Below are 24,979 nucleotides of genomic sequence, written 5' to 3'. Positions count from 1 at the left end.
ACTGGTCCCAATAGTGGGTGCACTATTTTTATTTTATTTGTTAAAGGAAATAAAAGTATGAAAAATACAAAGAAAAAATATTTAAAACTCAATATACATAATACATTTAACATCAAGTGCACCCATCCATTAATATATGTGTACTAATTTTAGTTCATTTTCTTGAGTTCTAGTAAGATATATGTATTGTTTGTTTCCTTTTATGTTATGTTTGTATATTGTTGAAATATTGTAAATATTAAGAGTGGTCTTAATCGACTAGATAGGCGGGATATAAATAAATAAATAAATAAATAAATAAATAAATAAATAAATAAATAAATAAATAAATAAATAAATAAATAAATAAATAAATAAAATGTTTTTTTAAAAAATAAGCTTGCAAGTAGGGTCAGCAGTGCAACACATTTCCTATTCCCCTTTACATGCTTTATGCGGCTCCTTCCTGTGCTCCATGACCTGCTACGCTACTGTCTGCCAAAAGCTGCCGATAATGAGATTTTGTTTTTCTTCTTCCCACCCAACCACTTTTCTTTTTGTGTTGTGTGGTTTTTTTTAAAGATTGTAAGCCTAAAGGCAAGAAATGTCATTAGTGCTCTGGTAGCCATGTTCAGCTGAGAAGCAAAGTAGAAATGCTTCTGATAATAAATGCACATGCGAGTGAGCATGCCAGCTGATATAACACAGTGAAGTATGTGAACAAAGCTTTGCTCACTAGTCCAGTGACACAGACAAAATGCACGTCTCTTTCTGCTTTGCCCTCCTGTTCTTCTACGCTGGTGATTAAAGGGAAATTAAAGTAGATGGACTATGGATTTTCTGCATCTGGGTCATACTGCAATGGGAATGCATTCTCCACTGTTGGCCAGATTAGCAGCAGCTTCCAGATACAGATTAACCCCAATGTTTTTACATTGCCTGCAACATTTTGTTTTGCACTAGTTACCTAGGCTTTGAAGCAAACAGCGGGAAGCCTTTTCTGTTATTCCTTTGCCAACTTACTCTGTTTTGGGGAAAACAAAGAGGTAGGCCTAGTCTTTTGCTCGACTGTTATTTTCAGTGTAGTTCACGGAATGGAGCATAGCTCTGGGGCTATTTCAAAATCTGGAGGACACCCTTCTTGCCTGTGACAACAACACATTTCGAGGCCTGTTCATTGTGAGAGCAGTTGTTCTCCATCTTTGGCCCTCCAAATGTCTTGGACTGCCATTCCCGGCTGCCTCAGTCGGCGATAAAGGATTGTGGTAGTTGAAGTCCAAAACAAATGGAAGGCCAGAGGTCAAAACTGTCTTTGTAAAGCAATTACCTTTACACTGGGCAGCTTGGCTTAGCTGGTGGATGCTGGACAGCCACAAGCAACTTCCTTGAGTAAAGGGTTGTATCTCCCACAGCCTGCCCTCTAACCCCTAGGGTAGCCTGCTGCCTCATGTGCCATACAGGACATTGTTCGAATGTTGTCAGTGTTGAAGAAGAAAGATTCCGCTGCTAACTGGTGTGTGTATGTGTTGGGCTGTTATTTGTACATAAAATGGGACAGGTGACATGCTGTCTGCTGCCTCAGGCAGAAAAATGTATTGGGCCACTTCAGGGCCATGTCACAGTCACTTTTTCCTGGACTGTTCCCATGAGTCCATGATGTATACTGTATACACCAAAGGCCTAATCAGTGGCCAGTCCCACGTCAGTTGCTTTTTAACCCTTACACATCCCTTCACATGACAGAACGTCTCCATGGAATAACACTTCTATAGAGACACAGAAAAAGTGGATTTGAGAGTTTGTTGTCAGGGATTTGTAGGAATTCACAGATTTGTTGACAGATGTCATCCCAGATGCAGAGTTAATTAACCACCCCGGGTACAAACACAGAATGAGGTTGCTTAGCAGTTACCTCCGGCCCAAAGAGTTCTCCCTACCTTGAGCTCCTGTAGGAAAGTCTGTTCAGTGCTCATCCAAATAACATCTCTGTGCCTCTTTATAGTTAAGTTAGCTTTCAGTTTAAACTCACTGGCTAGACTTTTATTAGTGTTTGTGTATCTTGCAGCAGTATAGTGTAGCTAATTGACAAGTTGTTGGGGTACATCTCAATTGTGCAGACCAAGCACATGACTGAGACACAGTCTGGTGCTTCATCAATTAGTCACAATTTGCTGCAACAGTTTATACAACAGGGATGGAACTTTCATCTTAACATAAATGGAGAAAAGACATGAATGAGGTTCTTAATCCATTCCCTATAGAGAGTCTCAGAAACACAAAATATTTGAAACAAAGGGGCATGGAAAATGTCATGTCCTTTTTGTGTTTTCCTCTTTCCTTGAGGCTTTCTTTATGCTTTCATCCTTTGTCAAATCACCATTTAATAAAGTTGCATTGTGAGGGCTGCTACCAGCAGCCAATCAGAGCATTGAGGAGCAAGGCAGCAGGAACTGTGAAGCTCTATAAAGGCCAGGATTGGTTGGCACCCAGCGAGGAGGGTGCTGTACTGCTCTGCTCTTTCTTTGCTACCATTGGTCCTTGCAGGAATGGGAGACAGAAAACATGACTCTTCAAAATTGACCAGGAAGCTGGTGGTTGACGTGGCTTTTGGGAACTGGAGAAGGTTAGTAGATGGCAGGGATTCTCAGATTAGGTGGAGAAGGGAGTCAACAACAAGTTGCTTTGTGGGAAATATACAGACAAGGGAGCTGATGAGGAGAGAGACAGGAAAGGAGAGACCACTTGGGAAGGGGAAAAAAAAAGAAAATGGGAACTTTTATATCCACAAGATCCAGTCATGTTTTCTGTAATAATAACAAACAGAAGGGAGCTCCCACTCGCAAGCCTCTGTCATTATTGTTGCCCATCAATGATGTGGGGTTGAGGAGGCAACTACAGCAGTGGTCCCCAACCTTGGGCCTCCAGATGTTCTTGGACTGCAACTCCCAGAAACCTTCACCACCACCTCTGCTGGCCAGGATTTCTGGGAGTTGAAGTCCAAGAACATCTGGAGGCCCAAGGTTGAGGACCCCTGAACTACAGTACATATTGTTACTTAAGTGGTGGTGCTGGTAATTGTTTCACTAGGGAATAAGAGTCACATGTTTGTTTTGAGACTCTTGTTGGGGGAACTGAGTCTAGTGCAGTGGAGGGCTTGAGGTTTTTGCTTTCCGTTTTAAAAACATGCCATCTAGCAGCTACGTTACCTCTTTAAAAACACAGTTCAGCTGAAGCCTGTTTGCACAAGGATTGCTTGCCATGATGGACTTTGTGAATTATTTACAACAAAGGTGGAAAATCTTCCTTGTGACTGGGCCAAATGGGGAGAAATGAAAGAACCTGAAAGAGCTAGTCGTTTGCATGTTTAATTAAGGGACCAGCACAAGAAAGATTTGATAATGAAAGTGCCACCCCCTGAAAGAACCCAAAAACAAAACAAACATGAAAGTTTTCAACATGCACATCCCTATTTGTACGTGAATACAAATAGAACTCTATTATTTGCTAACAGTTTCTCCATATAGAACCTTGTCTTTGTATGTAGAAAGCTAGCATCTAGGAAAAGAGAGAGACTGAAGCACTTTGCCATGATCTCTAGCTATTTTTTAAACTCCTCTTTGTGCTTTTGCATGTAGAAAAACATTCAGTCCCATGTCCTCCCCTGCTCAATCTAATATTATATTGTCCAGGCATAAATTTAGTACTTCTATAAACTCTAGACTTCTCTTGCTTTCTAATATCTATGTTTCCACAAACATGGAAAGCCTAGACTATTTGGCACAAAACTCTGGAGTCATCCAATAATATTCTGTCATTAACATCTAAAGAGTTTTTTTAAATATTTGTTTATTACTTTATTTTATTTTACTTTTTGCTATTGAAAGTATCTCATTTCAAATGCCACAAGCTTCTTCTGGAATGGAAACACTGAAACTACTTTCATAAGTATTTACCCTTAAACAAACGCAAACTGTTTGCATAGTTTGCTATTTCAAGGACTTCCTGTGAACTCATAACATATAAAGGTCTAACAAAACAGAATCAAAGCCAAGTATCCAACTCAAATACACAATTACATTATGCTAACTTAGCCCTGATCCCTCCCAAACAGGAATGCTTCTCAGCACCCTCCTCAGAGTGCTGTGATGCTCTCTGGAATATCTAAGGTGGCTACCTACACATTGTCAAAGAGGAATCACTAAAAAGAAGCAAAAGGATGGCACAGATTGGCATATGCTGAACATATATAGGTGAACATTATTTAATTTAATTTAAAGTATTTAGATGCTGTTTTTCACCTAAAAGGATCCAAGACAGCTCACAGTATTGAAATAAACATTTAATTTATATATATATATTCTCTATCAGTTGTTAGTGTTGTCTCAGCAAGACAGAGCAAGAACACAGGTCATCTGATCACAATCTCTCACATTTATAATATTACCTAACATATAATATCATATATATATAAAGTGAGTGAGAAAGATTGTGGTCAGGTGACCTGTATTCTTGCTCAGCCATTTGAGATGGTGCTAGCTACTGATAGACACTATGAAACTTCAATTCTCTTTTCTTATTGTTCTTTCTGTTCTGAATATTCATACTCGAGGGAGAGTAGAGGAAATGTCTCTTAGTAGCAGAGGAAGTGTTGTATAGACATGGGCTGTTAGTCTCACCATAAAGCAGGAGAAGCAGGCAAAACAAACAACTAATCTATATCAAAGATGGAAAAGCCAAAATCCTAATTCTAATCAAATAAGACACATTCCCTTGGAGCGCACATGGAAGAGGATTAATAGTATGTCTCCTCCGTACAGTCAGGGGGAAAAAGGGAAGAAAGAAAGAAGGCCCATCCAGAAGGGTGTGTGTCTTGGATCGATGTGGGCTGAAAACATGATGTCTTTCCTGTGTACTTCCAGAATAACTCACCACAAGCTTCCATATCATGGAATGAGTTTCTTTTGAATTGTGTTTACACACGACACACCTCCTTTTCCCTGTTCATTTCCCTCTCATGCCCTCCTCATTCTCTGTGAGTTTATCCCTAACATGGTGAATGTCTTGCAGAGTTTGAAAGAGAGTCTAGAGTTGTTAACTCTTTTTTTTTTTTTGCAAGATAAAACAGCATCCTGTTTAAATTGATTCTGCCAGGTAAGAAGCAAATGGCAAGAGGCAGCTATGCTAGGGGGAACACTCCTACCCTTCCACCTCCATTTAAAGAGTCAGCCAGAAGCAGCTATGTTGAAAACACTCCCACATGACATCACAACTGATCTCAGGGGAGTTCTGATGCCACATGTCACCACAAGACTCAAGCTTCTCCAAGAGAAATGGACAGACAGAAATAACAGATATCATTCATGCTGCCAAGAAAAACACAGTTTCTAAGCAAAAGGAAAATAATCCTGCAATGGAGGGGAAGTAGGAGAGGATGATTCAAATCTGATGTAACATCATGTAGATATGCTAAGCTAATTTGAATCAATAGGTAACTGAACCTCTTCTTCGACAGAAGCAGATTGAGTGTGTGGATGAGCTCTAAGAGCCAGATTGGAGAAGAACTGTTTAAAATCGATGCAGGAAGTGGAAGTCAGAGAGTCAAAAGGGCAGACAGGATCTTTGGCTTTATTACTCCCAAATGCACTGTGTGGTCACTTGGGCTGGATACATGTTAAAAGGTGATACTTGGAAGATCTCAACCCAACATTTTCAACTGGACTTAGACATCAAATTGCCCATTTTTGGGGCCTGGGCCCTCAACTGAGGACCCAGGGAATTGCTATGCTTCCTGGGTCTCTAGCTAGGGAGAGGAATTTCAGAGTGAGCAGCACTGGGAAAGAAAACTTGATATTTGCATGTGATATATCTCAGTGCCCTTTTTCACATGGCGCCAGGGCTCACCGAGCAAAGGTATTTGTGTGTTGGGCTTGTTTCCCTCCCAATCCTGCACTGCTTCTGCAACATCACAAGGATTGTTCCCATGACATCAGAAGGACCTGGCAAATCTGTCTACAGTGTTTAGCCTATTTGGAGGGATACATTCAGCACCTTGGAGAGCTCTTCTAATGTTCAGACTCAAATCAGACTGGTGTCATCATCTCTCCTGCCCTGATCTTAAGTTTTGGCCCTGAAATCTCATGGTACAGTGGTACCTCGCTAGATGATGACCCCGCTGTACAATGAATCCACAGGGTGGTGACTTTTTTGCGATCACTATAGCAATCGCAAAATTATGTTTCCTATGGGGGATTTTCGCTTGACGTTGATTAGGTCCGTGCTTCGCAAACCATTTGTTTGCAAGACGATGTTTTCCGGCTCCGCAAAATGGCTGCCCTATGTTTTCTGGACCCATGCTTCGCAGGGCGGCCATTTTAACAGCTGATCGGCACTCGGAAAGTGACTTCCCCTGTGGGCGATCTTTGCTGGACAACGAGGTAATTTCCCCAGATGGGGAAATTGTTTTCGCTGGATGCTGTTTTCACTTAACAGTGATTTCAGGGGAACGGATTATTGTTGTGGTGCAGGGCACCACTGTATAGGATGCTATAGACCTGGCACCCATACCTGGGCTGAAGAAAGCTTCAAATTCAGGATCATCCTCTTTATTGCATGAGCTAGGATGTGTGTTCCACAAATACTGTACAGCAGAAAGTAACTGTATTTAATACCTGCAGAAAGCATAGATGACCAGGAGGTTACCAAGAGTCCCTGTGATCCCCACTGCAAGAATAACACCTCCAATGGTATAATGTGCATGGGCTGGCACGTCTGCTGTTGGAAAGGGGTCCGGAAGGTTTAACATGGTGTGTTCCTACAGGGAAAAGAGAATGGCAGAAATTCAGAAGAGCATAATTTGTCTTCCAGCAAACAGCAGCTGTTTCAACACCTCTCTAAGATAAAAAATAATATTAGAATCTAGATGGAACAAACACCTTGGAGAAACTCATTCTTTTCAAAGCTATATTTATTTTTGCTCAGCCTTTGAACACAAATACAGTAGATATGGTCAAAACAGATGAGCCAAAGGGCTATTTTTGTTTGCATTTCCAGCTTGATGAGAGTTTGGAGTTTGTATAAAAGAAAACTGAGAGGAGTGTCCCACTCTTTAAAAAAGACAATACAGAGAGATAGATTTCACATATCTATATTACAAAAGCTTTGTTGTTTAAATCACCTGTTTTCATCATCCCTAACAAGTGAAATTCAATTTGGCAAAAATTATTTATTTGGGTTTCCTAGCCCAAGTATCTTGTTCTTTTTTTTAATTCTTATTCTTATTTGAAATAAAAATTTGTACCAATTTAATCCAAACTCAACAAAAAAAGATGGAGGCCTCTCTCTGTATCCATTGGGCAAATCAAGCAAATTTGAATACACGGTATTGATCTGCATAGTCTATTTCACTACTGTCAATCAAGGGGCCGCAGAGGGCATGGAATTCCTAATCCAGCTGTTGCAAGGCTTGTTCAGCTAATCCTCTGGCTTCCAAGATTTCAGTATACTTTGTCTGCTCAGTGTTTTCAGCTGTATTGTCTCAGCCGAAAGGGCTAGAACCCTGCATTTTAAAAGACTGGAAATCTGAGGTTCAAAGAGTGCTGAATTCCTTGTCCTGTTCTTTGACCCTTGGAGAAGAGCCACAGCTCAGTGATAGAGAGTGCATGCTTTGTTTCTCAGCATCACGAAATATTTACGGGAAAGACTGTCCAGTTGGAACCTCTCCTAACCCACATAGATAGTACTGAGCTAGGTGGCCAGTGATCCAACTTGGGAAAAGGCAACTCCAATGTTCTGAGACTACATTCTGTGACTTTTCACACTGTGCGTGGGACCCACATTGTGTTAAACACATGGTGACTTTGTTGATGTATAAACCAGGGCAAGGAGGATCTAACAAGAAATGTCGGGAGGAAGGAAGTTCCACCACTCTTTCAAGAACTAGAGTGTAGCAAGAGCAAAGAGCTTACAGTTTTCTTTTGCACATTTCTTTCTTTTAGTAACATCCTGCTCTTGCTTATTTATATGCAGAATAATTAGAGGTTGTCAGAAGAGAAGGAAAAGAAATGATCCAGGATCACATTTCTTTATGAAGATAACATGCTGCGCCTCTCAACACTGGCAACAGGACAAAGTGCATCTTAGCCTGGAAATCTATATATTTCTAAAGCTTGTGATGAATTTGGCAAAGAACAAATGTGCACAAAACCATGCACACTGTGGGCAAATGTGCATGATGAAAATAAGGATATGAAGAATGTGCACCAAACACACAGATGGTAATGTTCCATGTTAATGAGACAGTGTATTTCTTTTATCTGACAACATTTTTGTCCAGTGTTTTTATCTTTCAAAGTAAGTGCCTGAGAAATCACATGTGTAAAAGAAGCTGTCCTTATCTCCAGGAGACAGAAGCATTTGCAGATTGAAATAAGTTTGTGTTAGAACAGTCTTTTACCTCTTAAAAGAGTTCTGCTCCAAATAACATGTTAACTGTACTGTTTTGTTCATTCCATGGTCAAAGGAAAATACATTGTAAAATCTATACATTAGCAAAAAAGAACACCCTGATACATATGAATTTACATGGAGGAGTGGGAAGAGGGAGTTAGGCAATCTGAAACAGAACTGAGACAGAGTAAACATACCAGTGAGTTCTGAGAAATGCAATGGAAATGAAGCTACCTATTTTTTCACTTCCCTAGATGCTACAGAGTTTGGTCAAAGAGAGTGAATTCACTTTGTAGTCAATTCCCTAATCTGCCTTTCATTTCCCTGCCATCTTGCTGATTTTTTTTGTTGTTGTTGTTGAACACCTCATGATTTTTAAAACAAAGGATCTTGCCATAGCTATTCTTGAAAGAATCTTCAATAAAGGCAAAGCCAGGAAAAGAAAAGGAAAGGGGCCATAGGGACCATGAATTAAATGTGAGATCTGAATGGGGTAATATCTTTCTTGGGCCTTCAAGTATATTTTTGAAAGATGATTTGTCAAACCTTCAAGGCTCTTAATCAGCCTGAACATTACAGAACTTGGGATGAAAGTCCAAAAAGATATGGCCATTTGGGTGATTATATATGCTACATTCAGAGGAATGCTGTCAAATGCACTTAGTCTAGAAAGGAAAAAAACAGAAAGAGCTGGGTGGCCATTTTGTAAGAAGGCTGTGAGATGTCACCATGTTTCACTAACCAAGAAAGAAAGAATTAGGTGCAGGAAAATAACATCCCTGCATCTGAAGCTTCAGGCCACTTGGTGCCAGTATACCTTCACTACTTTGATAGAGGGTTAAGACAGCATTCAAGCTATAGCATTATCAGTTGAAGAATCCGAGCTCTCTTTATGTTACCACAGAAAACAAAACAGGAACACATTGCAGATCCTTCCAGACAACAATGAAAGAAAAAGGCAGAGAGCATTCTGTTAGGCTTGATCCAAGCAGTTGCTCTGGAAGGGGCTTTTAGAGGAGCAATTTTTTCTTAGCCATCTTTTCTTACTAAGACTGCTTGCTCAAATTGCTAACAGGCCAGCTGGTAACAAACAAGTGTACAAGCAAGACCACACTGTGATTTAGTACAGCTTCATCCAGTCTTGTGTCCTGCAAGCATGTTGAGCTTCAGTGCCCATCACCCCAGTCTGTGCCCCCATGCTAGGAGGTATGTTCCCATCCAGCACATGGAGAGGGGGAAGGTTTGGAGGAAATCTGATCTAGAACACTGTTGGGGAATGTGTAGCCCTCCAGCTTTTGTTAGACTACACATTCCATTGGACCTAGCTGTTGCACCTTGAGATGATGGATCATGGGGCTTCTAGCACCACATTCATTCATTCATTCATTCATTCATTCATTCATTCATTCATTCATTCATTCATTCATTCATATTTATTTTTACTCTGCCTTTCTCCCTGTAAAAAGACTCGAGGAAGGTTACAAATGATTTGGAAACAAAAATATTAAAACAGTTACAAATATAACACATCTCATAATTAAAAATCCAAAATGTATTGATTTTGAGAAAGTATGAAAGTATGAAATAAACTCCCTTTAAAACAATTTAAAAGACACATGGAAAAAAGATGAAAACAACTCCCTGCGCTTAGCATCCATTCAGCAATTTATATATTTTAAAAAGTCTTTGTCTTCTGGCAGGAGTAGAGCACAGAGAGGACCACTTGGATCTCCTGTGGGGGGCATTCCATAGCGTGGGCACAGCCCTCAAAAAGTTAGTTTCCCTTGTTCTTACCAACCATGCTTGTGAGGGTGCTAGGATCAAGAGAATGCACTTTCCACTGTTTAGAGTGGTCAATGTTAAAGACTTTTTTAAAAGCTTGGGGATTTGGCAAGAAATTCACAGAAGCAATAGATCAATTATATTTGAATAACACTTCTGCAAAAACAGTTAATGATGGAATAACAGAACAGATTTCCTTAGGTCGAGGTACAAAACAAGGTTGTCCCCTTTCCCCAGTTCTATTTAATTTAAGTTATTGAAATGTTAGCGAATGCAATCAGGAATGATAACTTAATTAAAGGTATAGGTAAGAGCAATAAAATAAAGATTAATTTATTTGCAGATGATTCATTATTAACTATTAGTAACCCCTTAGAGAGTATGGATAGAATTAAAAACCATTTAGAAAAGTTTGGGGAAATAACTGGATTACAAATAAAATGGCAAAAATCAGAAATGATGTTGTTTAATCATAATAAATTAGAACAGGAATTGTTTGTTGATAAATATCATTTCAAGATATGCAATTCAATTAAATACAGTGGGGTCTCTACTTAAGAACGTCCCTACTTAAGAACAATTCCACTTAAGAACAGCTCCATTTGCTAAATTTTGCTTCTACTTGAGAACAAAAATCCAGATAAGAACAGGAAAAAAAAACTTTCCTGCTCTTTTTTTAACCTTAGGTCATCTTAGGTTAAAAAAAAGTTCTCCCCCTAGTGGTAGAGTACGTATTAACCAGCTTTGCATTAGTTCCTATGGGAACTAATGCTTCAATGTACGAACGCACCTCTACATAAAAAAAACAGCCAGAACGGATTAATTGGTTTTCAGTCCATTGCTTCAAAATTAGCTTCGTCAGAAGTGCTTTTAACACTGTTCCCTGACCTAAGGGGAAAAAAAGAAAAAATCCCCCTCTAGTGGTAGAAGGCGGAATAGCAGCTTCCCATTAGTTTCTATGGACGGAAAAGAGCAGATACGGATTAAATGGTTTTCAATGCATTCCTATGGGAAATGCAGATTCTACATAAGAACTTTTCCACTTGAGAACCACCTTCCAATACGGATTAAGTTCTTAAGTAGAGACCCCACTTGTATTTGGGTATAGATATTTTAAAGGATATTCAGAAAATAAAATAACATAATTATAATAAATTTAAAAGGGATATTAAAAATAAGTTACAAGAATATTCTAATTTGAAGCTTGAAAAATTCTTTAGGATGAAGTGAGTGAGTAGACTAAAAGTCTGGATTGAAAAAATGAGATTGAAGAAACAAATGAAACAAATTCTTTAAAGTAAGGATCCAACTTGGTTAAACTATGATCAATTAGAGAAATGGACTAAAGAATGGATAAAGAATAATAATAAATGTAGAGAATATATGAAATATGAACAAGTCCTTTTAACCAATGAAAATATACAAAAGGATGATTTAGTGAAAGGTGTAGTAAGTAAAACATAAAATAATTATGGAGTTGGAAGGAGATGAGACTGATAGTGAAGTACTGAAAGAGGTATGGGGGCAAGACTTTAAAAAATAAATAAAACAAGAAGACTGGGAAATGATATGGAAAACGAGGTTATTACAATGTATGTCAGTGAGAATAAAAGACAATTTCTATAAAGTAGTTTTAAGATGGTACTTAACACTAGTTAAACTGAGTAAAGTAAATACTAAATATTCAAATGTTTGTTGGAAATGTGGTAGCAAAATTGGTATATATTTTAACTTGTGGTGGCAGTGTGAGAGGGTACAAATATTCTGGAAACTAATTACTAAGGAATTAAGAGATATTTTTGATAGAGATATAAAGCTGAATTCAGAAATGGCCTTGTTATCAATATTTGTTACTGAAGAATATGATTTTACAACTAGAGAACTGCTTACTAATTTATTGTTTGCTGTGAAATTAATTATAGCTAGGGATTGGAAATCTAAACTTGAATTTCAACTGGAAGAATGATACAATGAAGTTTGGAATCTTGCTGTAAATGATAAATTGACTTGTATTCTAAAAGTTAAGAAAGGGGAATGTGACGTCCACCCTCGTACCCCTTTTGCTTGACCTTCAAGCCTCAGAGCACACGAAGGCAAACACTCTTCTTTTACACTTGCTGCCACCAGGTGATCTCTAAATCACCATTTACTTCAGAAAGATTCAGGTCCACACTTCAAGTTCTTTTAAATAAAACTTTGGTTTATTGATTACAGAGATTCATAAATATCTTCAGTAGCTAATCACACCAAAATTTCCCAAACTACACACTCTATTACTCAGTCTGGCTTTTCTCTCCTGCCTGACTCTTACATTTCTCTTATTGACTGAGGCTCCGCCTCTTATAGCATCTCTCTCGGCTCCGCCTCTCAGCAATATGAATATTCATAAATCATTATTTATGGTTTATAACAAACATAAACCATTACATAATATAACATGAACCATAGATCTAATAATTAGAGAATGCTACAGGGAGATTAAAAAAAGATATTTTTAATGATATGTGGGGTAGATTATGTGTTAATAAGAGGAGGAGGTAAAGTCCCAACACAAGGATCAATATACTGTAGTTCTGGAAAGGAGGACAGTGAGAACAGCTCTCCAGAAGGTCCTGATGGTGGTGGGGAGCACAATTATTTTAGTTTGTATCTTGTATTTTGTAGAATTAAAAATTATAAAATTTTTAAAAATTACACCTTCCAAAGATCTTAAAACACAGGGAGACTAGTATGAGAGATTTGTTATGTGTCATCAGTTCAGGACTGACATATATCAACCCTAATAGGGCTTTCAAGTGAGATATTTAAGGACTGGCTTTACCAGTTCCATAGGGACGTGGTGGCGCTGTGGGCTAAACCGCAGAAGCCTGTGCTGCAGGGTCAGAAGACCAGCAGTCGTAAGATCGAATCCACGCAACGGAATGAGCTCCCGTCGCTTGTCCCAGCTCCCGCCAACCTAGCGGTTCGAAAGCATGCAAATGCAACTAGATCAATAGGCACCACCTCAGTGGGAAGGTAACAGCGTTCCATGTCTAAGTCGCACTGGCCATGTGACCACGGAAGATTGTCTTCGGACAAAAAAAAATGCTGGCTCTATGGCTTGGAAACGGGGATGAGCACCGCCCCCTAGAGTCGAACATGACTGGACAAAAATTGTCAAGGGGAACCTTTACCTTTACCAGTTCCACACTCCCAGTGAGCTTCCATGGTTGAGCAGAGATTATGAACCCAGGCCTCCTGAGTTCTACTCTGGCACTCTATCCACTAATCCACATGGAAAGATACAGTCCTTCAAATAGCCTGGAGCCAATTCATGTTGATCTAGATTACAAGAAGCAACTTTGCTGGACTGCACTACTGAAAAGAGGAATGGGAAATGGGTTAGATTGCATTGTGTGGGGTTGTGGGAGCTGCACTTTGAATGCATTTGGGCACCACGAGGTTCAGAAATAATTGTGCAAAAGGCCCTTGTGACAGTGAGTTCCAAGGAAAACATTATGGCTGTGTTGCTAAACTTGTTCATCTGAAGGTAAGAGAAATTGAATTCAATCGGACTTAACTTTTGAGAAGGCATGATTTTAAAGTTTTTTTTAAAAACAGCACTGTAACTATTTTACAAAACTAATACATCATCATCATCATCATCATCATCATCTATTTATTTATTTATTTATTTATTTATTTATTTATTTATATCCCGCCCATCTGGTAAATTTATACTACTCTGAGCGGTACCACTCATCAGCTCAAAACAGAACAAGGCATGGGGCCATCAATAAAATTTTAACAAAGAGATACAATTTTTCATACTGGTGGAGAGAGTTTCAAAATCTGAAGCCTTTTGCATAATCAACACTTAGGTAAGTCTTCAGATTTCTGACATTCTGACATAAAGCCTAGAGAAGCTAGATTGTTATCTGGACCGAGGGCCATTCCCAGACAGTTGACTACAGTACTTGAGCTGAAAAACAACCTCCACATTTTACATATGGAATCTACGTGGGGCTGCCTTTGAGGCTGATGCGGAAACTTCAGATGGTCCAGAATGCGGCAGCCAGGTTACTTAGTGGGGTGAGAAAACACCAACATATCTCCCCCATTCCGGCTGCACTACACTGGTTGCCCATCCGTTTCCGCGTCGACTTCAAAGTGCTAATGATCACTTATAAAGCCCTAAACGGTTTGGGAACTCAATATTTGGCAGACCGTTTTCTCCCACCCAGATCTACCCTAATCACCCGTCATTGCCAGCAGGGACGGCTGAGGGGTCTGACGCCAAGAGAGGCTCGGAAGGAAAAAACTAGAAACCGGGCCTTCTCGGCGGTGGCTGTGGAATGCCCTTCCAGCAGAAATTCGGCTGGCACCCTTGCTGGGTGTTTTTAAAAAACAGTTTAAAACTTGGCTATTTAAGCAGGCCTTCCCTCCAGTCAGCTAAGTCTTTTATTTTCTTTCTCTCATCTCATTCCATTTTGCTAATTTTAATCTTACTGTATTAACTAATATATTAATTGTATTTTATGATTATTTACATTTTATACTGTCTTATTTTATGTTGTAAGCTGTCCCGAGTAGACATGGTCTAGCGGGGCGGGGTATAAATAAATAAATAAATAAATAAATAAATAAATAAATAAATAAATAAATAAATAAATAAATAAATAAATAAATAAATAAATAAATGAAATGGCAGCTGAATTTAATTTAAAATTACCCACAGAGTAGCACCTGCCAACTCACCTGAGGATAGTAGTCAAACTCCTGGGGTACAAAACAGGCTGCAAAGCCTCTCTCACCTCTACTCCTCCTCCCTGCCACTTGCTACCTGCAGCATCTATTGCTGGAGAGGGCAGCCTCACCCTACCTAATGACAGGGCTGGCTGAAGACATTTGGTTGCCTTGAGGCAAAGATGGCACATAATACACATACTGTATGAAAGTTCACTAGATCAGACTGGAAAATGCATCTTACTTCAAAGCTGGAAGTAGAACAGCATCCTTCACTATCCCTGTAGGTGTCAGGCTAGCGGAGGGGCTGTGGGACAGATGGCATGGCTCAGAGCTTTGTCCTTCCAACACTTTGCTACGGCTTCCTGCTTTACCAGCATCTGCTGCCTGAGGCAGCTGCCTCACTCTGCATGATGGTAAATTGCATTAATATCTGCGTTAATATCCAGAACTGACGGATTCATTACTAAAAGTCCATATCATATGTGACATCACAGTAAGGTATTAAAGCCCACTTTGAACTATTGAACTCTGTGCTTTAAAGCAGCTTAAATCAGATGGGCAATAAAATAAAATAAAATAAAATCATTCTTTATCTCTCCTGGGCATATATTTCCTACTCATCTCTCTCTCTCTCTTCCTCTGTCTCCCTTTTTCATTTGTTTAATGCACACTAAAACAAAATGTCATATTCATCCAGTGCCTGGAAGAAAATTGCTTACAAAATTTCCTGACCTTACTATATTTACATCACGGAATATTCTTGAACAGTCTACATATACAGTAATCCACTCAAAATGCTATGGAGTAAACCAGGTCATTTTTTTCATGGACTATATCATTCTCTTGCTAAAGATTTTCCGATGACTAAAAATAAGACACTGTTTACAGAAAATCAATTAGACACAACACGCAAGAAGAGGGGGAAATAACATGTACCTTTATATCCTCCGAATTCTTTCCCAAAGACTTGATATTTCTCAATAAAAATAAAGACTGAGCTTTGTCTAATATTAATGTGAGATTTTTAAGACATGGACTTGCTCCCATGAGTCTTTATATATTGAACAAATTATCACTGAATTATGGAGCTGGAAGTAACATTAGGGGTCTATTAAGCTTAACCCACTGCTCAGTGCAGGAACCTGCAAATTCTGAGGAAGGAGTCTGAACAGTTCCAAGAAAGCCTTGAATAAAGTATCCTTTGTAAGGGGGGTAGGCTCCTACTTACCTTTGGGTGCCCCTTCCATAGCTGGGAAATTGTTTTTAGAAAGTAGGAAGCTAGAGTTATAGTTCCAACCAACTGTCCTTCAATTCTCATTATACTTAATTCCCATAGTTAATTTTTTTTAAGTAACTCTTTAATATCTTGTAGTTTGTTGGACAAAAAAAATCCAGAATGCTACAAACTGTCAGACTTTGGGATTAAACACACCTAGAAGTGAGGCTATACGTCTGTAACTAGAAAAGTAACAAAAAGAGAGACAGGTAACCAGAAAAGAAGTGGAGTTACCCCTCAACAAATAACATACTGTAATGAAGAGTGAGATCAGACAGGATGATTGTTCCAGACTGACAGGTGTTCCTTGTACTTCAGTCACTGTTCATATTGATTATGTGATTCACATATCTTGTGCTTCTTTTCATGTCTGGTACAGTACTGTGTTTCTCTTAACCCAGTGGGAGATATTAGCAAGATTTCTCCTCTGCCTTCCCATCCTTATTCACCATTTTCCTCCGCAAACATTGGCATTTTAAAAAAATTCTTTACACTGCTTTTTATATATTGTTCTTATCCATCTACAATAGGGCCTGCTGTGTAAGTAAATATACACTAAAAATTTTAGATACATTGATTAAGAAAACAAAATATTCAAAAAGTACCTTATACTTCTGCTGCAGATAGCTGTTGATTCAATGTCTTTTTTTAAAAACCACAACTAATGACTAATGGAATGATGGATTTAGCAATATATCGATATAGTGCAAAACACGAACCAGACCAATCATTCTGCTTAAATCTGCAGTTTGTGGGGTCATGGATTTGTTGATTTTTTTTTTGTTTCATATGTATTTCTTGCTTCCGTTGCATTTAGCTCTTGATTCAAACAGGCACTAAACAAAATTTAACCACTCAAATATTGCTGAAATGGTATGTCAGTAACAAAAAGAGAAACGGAGCAGTTGGGGGCTGAAATGGGGAGAAGCATGGAAGAAGCATATGCCTATCTGGTCATGCCCTGTGTTATTGACAAAAGGGGTTCATTGCAAGCCCCACAGAGATTGCCCATTCATGCACTGAGGTTTTGCCCTCGTTGCAGTTTTTTTTCCCTCCATTTTCCCCACAGGACTGAATGGTAGCAGTTCATCTATTTGAGGGAAAATTGAGGGCTCTCTGTGGGCACACCAGCAGGCTGAGGTTCACTCTGCCCCATAGCCACTGGTCACCAGAGTTTGGACACTCCCGTAGCAACATGAAATGTCCACAGTCTAAGGGTTAAGTTATACTTGCATGCTCATAATTTGGGGAGCAATCACTAAAATCTAGCCAAAGTGTGCAAATTGTGTCTGTGCCAAGAAAGAAGCTACGTTTGAGTTGAAAGTATAAAAGGATGATTCTGTCTCTGGCAACTGAACTGCAACGTATGATTCACACAAGTCATTCATTTAGATGAAAACCATGTCTGTGTTTGAGTGGAGACAGTGCACTTATTGAACTTATTGAACAAAGGTGGTGCCCACAGATGTGAGAATCAGCACAGGGACTTTGCCAGTAGTTTCATGCTCATGAAAGCCTCAAAACCTGTTTACAGTAGAAGAGTGAATATGCACGGCATGGGCAATGCACTGATGCTCCTTGTTCTGATCTGATTGCTTCCTTATTGTTTCCCTTCTCCTTGTGATGTCAATCAAGGAGGCTATTATGATGTTGTGTAGTGAGTTAGGTATCTGGATGCAGAACCAGAGGTTGGGAGTTCAGTTCCCCACTGTGCATCCCAAAAGAGCCAACCTGTGTGGCCGTGGGGAAGCTGCACAGTCACAGAAGGGAATGATAAACCACTTCTGCATATTCTGTACTTAGAAAATTCTGAAAGCAGCTGCCATAAATCAGAATTGTGACAAAAGTGCTGTGGCCTCTCGGAAGCCAAGTAAGGCCAGCCATAGCATGGGATAGTTCTTTTTCCATTTTATTGTACTAATTCTTATTTTGCTTGCCAATTTTTTTTGGAATGCTGCCTAGATTCTTTCATGGCCCTTATTGAATTTATGTAATGTTTGTTGAATATTTTTAATCTTGTTTGGGCTGAATACTAACAAATTGGGTTCCCCTAAAAAACAATGTTACTTTTTTAGAATTAACCTGTACAGAATTAACCTGTTCAAGAGCGACATATAAAATAAACCTGCTTTTCCCAGACTAATACCTCCCAGACATTTTAGACTACAGCTCCCATCATGTGCAACCAACATGGCTGGCAATATAGGGGTTATAGTCCAAATATAAGTGTAAGATGCCAGGGATGAATTCAGCTAACCTAAACTAGGTAAACAATAGGTGGTGGTAACAGTAAGCACTGAGCAGTCTGATTCTCCCTTGTTACTACTGTTTGGAGAAAAGAGAATGTTTTTCCTCAGCAAATTAAATAAAAGAGAGAGTCTAAATCTGTTTCATGATAAAGTTCAAATGATATATAGCATCTCCTAATAAGCATGTTTCCAGCATGCTTATCATGCATTAGGCTAAGTGTAAGTTTTACAAAAGGGCTGGACCTACCACTATGTATAATGAGGTAGCCGCCTCATTATGGGGTACATAATGGGGTGGGGAGAGACAAGTGGCAGTGATATACTGAAGAACAGAGCTGTGGATCAGCCAAGTGGCCTACCATGTGCCTGCTAAACTAATCTGTTTCCTTCGGGTGTAGGAGACTACGGTACCATCCTATCAAACAGTGCTCGAAATAAATGTCACCTGTTTCTCTAGACAACTTCTTTAGAGGTGTGTACATGTGATAATCCACAGATTGCTGCTGTGTCATGGCGAAGAAGCTTGAGTAATTCAGAAAAGCTATGGGCTATGCCATGCAGAGACACCCAAGATGGACAGGTCATAGTGGAGAGCTCTGACTAAACATGATCCACATGGAGCAGGAACTGGCAAGCCACTCCAGTATCTTTGCCAAGATAACCCCATGAACAGAAAAAAAGGCTAAAAAATATGACGCTGGAAGATGGGACCCTCAAGTCAGAAGGTGTCCAACATGCTACTGAGGAAAAGCAGAGGACAAGGACAAGTAGCTCCAGAGCTAATGAAGTGGTTGGGCCGAAGCTGAAAGGATGCTCAACTGCGGACATGCCTGGAAAGGAAAGTCCAATTCTGCAAAGAAAAATACTGCATAGGAACCTAGAATGTAAGATCTATGAACCTTGATAAGGAGATGGCAAGAATAAACATTGACATCCTGGGCGTCAGTGAACTAAAATGGACAGGAATGGGCAAATTCAATTCAGACGATTATCATATCTACTATTGTTGGCAAGAATCTCATAAAAGAAATGTAGCAGCCCTCATAGTCAACAAAAGAGTGGGAAAAGCTGTATTATACAATCTCAAAAATGATAGAATGATTTCAATACGAATCCAAGGCAGACCTTTCAACATCACAGTAATCCAAGTTTATGCACCAACCACCAATGCTGAAAAGTCTGAAACTGACTAATTCTATGAAGACTTAAAACACCTTCTAAAATTGACACCAAAGAAAGATGTTCCTCTCATTATAAGGGACTGGAATGCTAAAGTAGGGAGTCAAGAGATAAAAGGAACAACAAGTAAATTTGGCCTTGGAGTTCAAAACGAAGCAGGGCAAAGACTAATAGAGTTTTGTCAAGAGAACAAGTTGTTCATCACAAACACTCTTTTCCAGCAACACAAGATGCGACTCTACACATGGGCAATACCAAAATCAGATTGATTATATTCTCTGCAGCCAAAGATGGATTTGCTCTATACAGTCAGCAAAAACAAAGAAAAAGATCAGTCTACATCCCAATCCTAAAGAAGGGAAGTGCCAAAGAATTCTCCAACTACCGTACAATTGCACTCATTTCACACATTAGCAAGGTTATGCTCAAAATCCTACAAAACACCCTGTACTGAAATTCAGTTACCAGTCTAGTAAGCTTTTATCTTTCATTTCATTTTATTGGTTATATTCCAATATTTCCTCTTGGCTCATCTCCTCTGAATTTTTCTTCACAACAACCGTGCAGGGTAGGTGAATATGAGGATTATGATTAGCTACAGTCACTGAGAGAATTTTGTGGCTAAGCAAGAATTCGAATCCATGTCTTTCTCATCATAGGCCAGGCTGATAGCCACTGCCTTTTATAGATGAAGCTTGGGAGATGGATGTACATCTTGGCCTTTACTTCAAGCAACAAGATCTTCTCCATGTAAAAAGTGATAACCAAGTCACTTTCTTGATCTGCTTCTCCCAGAATCCCCCTGGCTGACATGGCCATTGGCCACGGGGCGTCCAGCAATCTGGGAGGTGTGGTCCAGATACGTCATCTCCCTGAGGCTTCAGGATAGCAAAAGATAAAATAACTGTTGTGGTTATAGTTTCATAGTGACAGGTGATCCCCAGTTTCTAACAGACTATATAGGTCATCCTGTTCACAAAAGTGGATAGCATCACTGCCTTTTTTTTGGATTTCAGCCTAAATTTTTTATGATTTGAGTTGCCCATAAGTATAATCATTTCACACAAAAAAGGGGGGGCAGTAGAAATTGGAAGCTAAATAAATTCATATTAATGTAGATAAAAGGTCAACAACAGATGTAATCTCAAAAGTTTTGAGCTGCTCCCATTTGTAAATGACATCTTCACTGGACCGTTTCCCATTACATCTTTGTCCTCCCCCCTGCCCCCAATACTACGCAGCCTGATGTCCATTTACATGTTGCTATTTTGTCATGTTCTTTGGGACAGACTGCTTCCTTTCTTGCCTTTAAGAGGCAGTGGGTTTTTTAAAGAAAATAGGTATCAAAAAGGTCATTCTTTACAGAAATGAAGCAAAAACCCTGCATAACGTCCCCTTCATATCTTCTTATCCTTCCAGACAATTCTTTTTTCCTCTCTAATATAGACCGTAAGCTCCTTGGGGACAGATTATTATGCTTGCACTTTTCCTGTGTGCTTATGTTACTCTCTAAAATATGATATATCCCACTGCTGCTCTCTGAATAAATCCTGAAAGTCCAATCCCCTCCTGTCTTCATAGGCTTGATGTAATTTTCATATTACAGTACTGTATATGCATGCAAAACACAATATTATTCAGGTTGGCTGTACTAATTTGCAGTCCAGTACTATGCATGAATATTCAAAGGTATGTCCTATTGGTTTAAAGGGGTCTTGCACCACTTAGGTGCCTGGACAACTGCAGCCTAGTTTAAGCCAATTATTATATAGCATTCAGTTCAGACCGTGATAATCCTCTTAGGGTTTGGTTCTTGAGTAAATGGTTATTTTACACAAGGAGGGAACTTGCAGAAAAACTCAAGGGAAACACCAACTGCTCATAGATGTCAGGATGAGGTTTTCTGCATTCCTTCCTCTGACAGTCATGGGAGTAGGACTGCTGATTGAGGTGACAGCTCTCCAAACACTAATTTCACTGATACCTATGCCAAAATCCATTCAAAAAATTTATATCCAATAGAAGACAATTTAAACAAATTCTGAGCCGTCTTCACTATAATGGATTTTTTTTTTGTAGATGGGGGAGAAAGATGTATATTGATCTCTTACAAAGTGTAACAGAGCAGGGCAAGCCTTGTGTGCAGCTAACTCTATCAGGATCAAGGGCCCAACTCTGTAAACGCATGGCTTTTTCCATGCCATATGTCAGCACATCACAGAAAGTAGTTGCTATTCTTCCTCATCTCAAAATAATTTATTTTTCTGTTTCTTTCAGTTTAAAGCCATGAACAAGAATTATTTTGATTCCCAGTCCCAATTATGAGGTAAACAGTGGATAAGGCATTTTACTTTATAGAACACCTGAGGTAAATTCAAGCTATATGTTATCACAAACACCAGAGAAATTGGAACAATATAGCAGTAAAAATAGGAAGACACCAAAATAACAATGAGTCATGTGACATTGTATGAGAAGTGTATTCTAGTATAAACTATCATAGGCCTACTCAGAGATAGACTGCTATTGTCTATGGAAGCTCATACTAGAGTAAAAGGTGTCAACCGGTGGCTGCTGTTGCTACAAGAGACTGAAGCAGCTGTCCTTCTGGAAGTGCATAGCTTTTCTTCAATTATGAAATATACTGGAATTTCTTTCCAAGGGAACAACGTACCACAACCTTTCCTGGAGTGTCAACAAACAGCAGTTTTAACACAGATTAATGTTCACTTATACCCATTGACCTACAAGGTAGCTGGGCAACTCCATAGTCTTAATGAAACCGACAAGTCATTTCATAACAAGGAAAAACAAATTTAAATGTTACCGTCTATTTTTTCTTTTTCTGATCATGTGACCTCATCATATGCCAAACCTTTTTTTCTGCAAGAGATATATACAACAGCAATAAGTTTTCATTTTGTTATTTGTTTTTGTTTTGCCATGGGGACTCCTGTGAAATTATGACCAGCTTCAATCCGTGACAGGTCACACACATAGTAACTAAAGAGATTTAATTGCAGGTTCACCAGTTAAACAGACCACATCCCCCACTTGAAATTCCCCTGGAAGATGCTGGCTTCTTAACTGCATTCACAGTCCCACCACCCCCGAACCCAATAGATCCTGTACAGTTCTACTCAAGATGGCAATATATTTACCAGCTGAACTATTTGCAAGAGGTTCGAATCACAGACTAGCAAACATCTTTGCCACACTTACTGTTGAACTTGATGGAGTCAGATCCACCATCAGCTTGTAGGCATTCACTTCCGAATCATTCAGGGCACCTATGGTTTTACTGCAGTTGAAGTCCGTGGATGGGCATAAGATGCTTTTTTGGAAGGACTGAGTATTCATATGGGGGGAAAAAACAAAACAACTTCCCAAGGAAACAGCACCTAAACAAAGACCAACCAACCAACCAAAAACCAAAAACAAAACACCAAGCAAGCAAACAAAAAACAAAACTCTTCCACTGAACTCTTTAAACAATCAACACAGTTTTTCCCATTTTAAACTTCTCAAAAAGCTCTCTCTCTCTCCCTTGAATATGAGCATAATCCAATGGGAGGTTTTTTCCCTCCATAAAGACTCAGCCATCCCTCTTTCAGCCTGTAAGCTCAGCAATAGGCAGCAGCAGCAGAAACAGCTTTCCATTTAAATATACGTGCCAGCAGATGTTGCACATGCCCAGTGAGGTGCTGATTTGTCCCATGCAAATTCAAGGCAGCACTTTAACTCTTCCATCAAATCCACAGACATTTCAGCTGTTCCGTTGCCCCTTGGACAAATCAAGCCACTGTCACCGTGGCAGGAGGAAGAAAGAGAAAGAGAAAAACAGCCTGATTTTACATGCCAGCGCAAAGGGTGTCATTCTGGAATATGTAAAGATGCATCTAATCACTCTTTTGCTGCCATGGAAGATGGCTTTGTCTGTACCTAAAAACAACATTTAACACAACAACGTAAGGGGTATGACCCAGCCGAAACTTAATACTTCTTTAGAAAATCCTATTCTAAAAAGTACTTAGCTGAAAAGAAATAACTGTGGGCATGAATGTCCTACTGACATCCATAGGGGACTTGTTTTGTCTGCATTGGACTGCAGATAGGCACAGATACAACAGTGATACCTGTTGTATTATTTTATATATGAGTTAAGAACTTCATTTGCAACTATAGGTCAAAACTAATCATTGTCCTTCTTTTCGAAACAGAAAAAAGATATAAATACTGCAACACTAAAGAAAATGCAATGTATGCTGTCTGGTAATCTGTCCTTTGGATTTAAACACAGACAAAAAAAATTAGACTTTAAAAAAATGCTGAGACCGAATCAGTCCTCAGTCACATCCCTCTTTCCTTGCTGCCTGAATAGCTGGCTGCATTCATGGAGCAGTAGTGTGGACATAATGGGCTAACTGGGCTGGCCCCTGCATAAGCATGGGTTTTTTAAATGTCCTGGTAAATTTTGCTTCAGACATGCATCAGGATCTGACTTCCTGCATATATATTAAGACGCATCTGCACAGCTGATCTTCCAAACCCTATGGAGCGTAAATGGTAAGGGATGGCATGCTCTTGGGGCCACCTTAATTTTTTTAATTCCCAAGGAGCAGAAAATAATGTGGGTTGGCCTAACCCCTCTTGAACGCTCATACATGGGCTAGAGCAGCCTTTCTCAGCCTGTGGTTTCCATATCTTTAGGATTTCCAATGCCATCAGCCTCAGCCAGCACAGTCAGTATTAGGCATGCAAAATAGGGAGAGGCACCAGTTTAGGAAGGACTGGGCTGGAAGGTTGTGTGAAGGACTGGCCTGTGCCAAAAAGGTGAGCACCATGCACATATATGTCAGGAGGAACTTCAGGAACTAGAAGTAGAAGCCTTTAGTTCTATGAACAGTTGCGTCACACAGATAACAATTAGAGCTGCAGCTTACAGCTTTGAGTTGATTTTGATGGTCCAAGCTGGTCAGGCCCTCCTGTGTAGGAGAGCAGTGATCCTCAACCTTGGGCCTCCAGATGTTCTTGGACTACAGCTCCCAGAACCCTTCACGACCACCTCTGCTGGCCAAGATTTCTGGGAGTTGAAGTCCAAGAACATCTGGAGGCCCAAGGTTGGGGACCACTGCAGTAGAGGATGGCTGTTTGTGGAGAAAAACAGAATGCAAAACAATGTTTGTGGAGAAAAATGGAAGACAAAAATGACCATGTGGACCGGCCATTAGTCATGTGTCCTTGACGAGTCATAGTTTCTTGTTTTAGGTACCATCTGGAGGCATCACCAAGAAATGAGTGGTTATTTCACTATAATGGGACAGTTTTAGTTGGGCCAGGG

At 39.5% G+C, this 24,979-nt stretch overlaps 1 protein-coding gene across 5 annotated transcripts in view; it reads right to left on the bottom strand.

Moving 5' to 3' along the window:
* Positions 1-23,613, bottom strand: part of OPN4 (opsin 4) — a 61,881-nt gene extending 38,268 nt beyond the window's left edge. For 2 of the 5 annotated variants that reach the window (XM_020805958.3, XM_078390973.1), the window contains exons 1-2: positions 22,861-23,613; positions 6,648-6,790 (exon numbers count right to left, since the gene is read on the bottom strand). In XM_020805958.3, coding sequence (XP_020661617.3) covers positions 6,648-6,790; positions 22,861-22,998 — 281 coding nt within the window. In that variant the 5' untranslated portion in view covers positions 22,999-23,613. Of the gene's footprint in view, positions 1-6,647; positions 6,791-14,943; positions 15,021-15,175; positions 15,338-22,465; positions 22,522-22,860 lie in introns of those variants that run through there. The other 3 variants (XM_078390972.1, XM_072995107.2, XM_072995108.2) reach the window with 3 other exon arrangements.
* Between the last annotated feature and the right edge of the window lie 1,366 nt (positions 23,614-24,979).

The sequence above is a fragment of the Pogona vitticeps genome, chromosome 3 (genome assembly GCF_051106095.1).
Source record: "Pogona vitticeps strain Pit_001003342236 chromosome 3, PviZW2.1, whole genome shotgun sequence".
Taxonomy (NCBI): domain Eukaryota; kingdom Metazoa; phylum Chordata; class Lepidosauria; order Squamata; family Agamidae; genus Pogona; species Pogona vitticeps.
The sequence above is the reverse complement of the archived record's forward strand: the minus strand, read 5'-3'. Positions and strand labels throughout refer to the sequence as shown.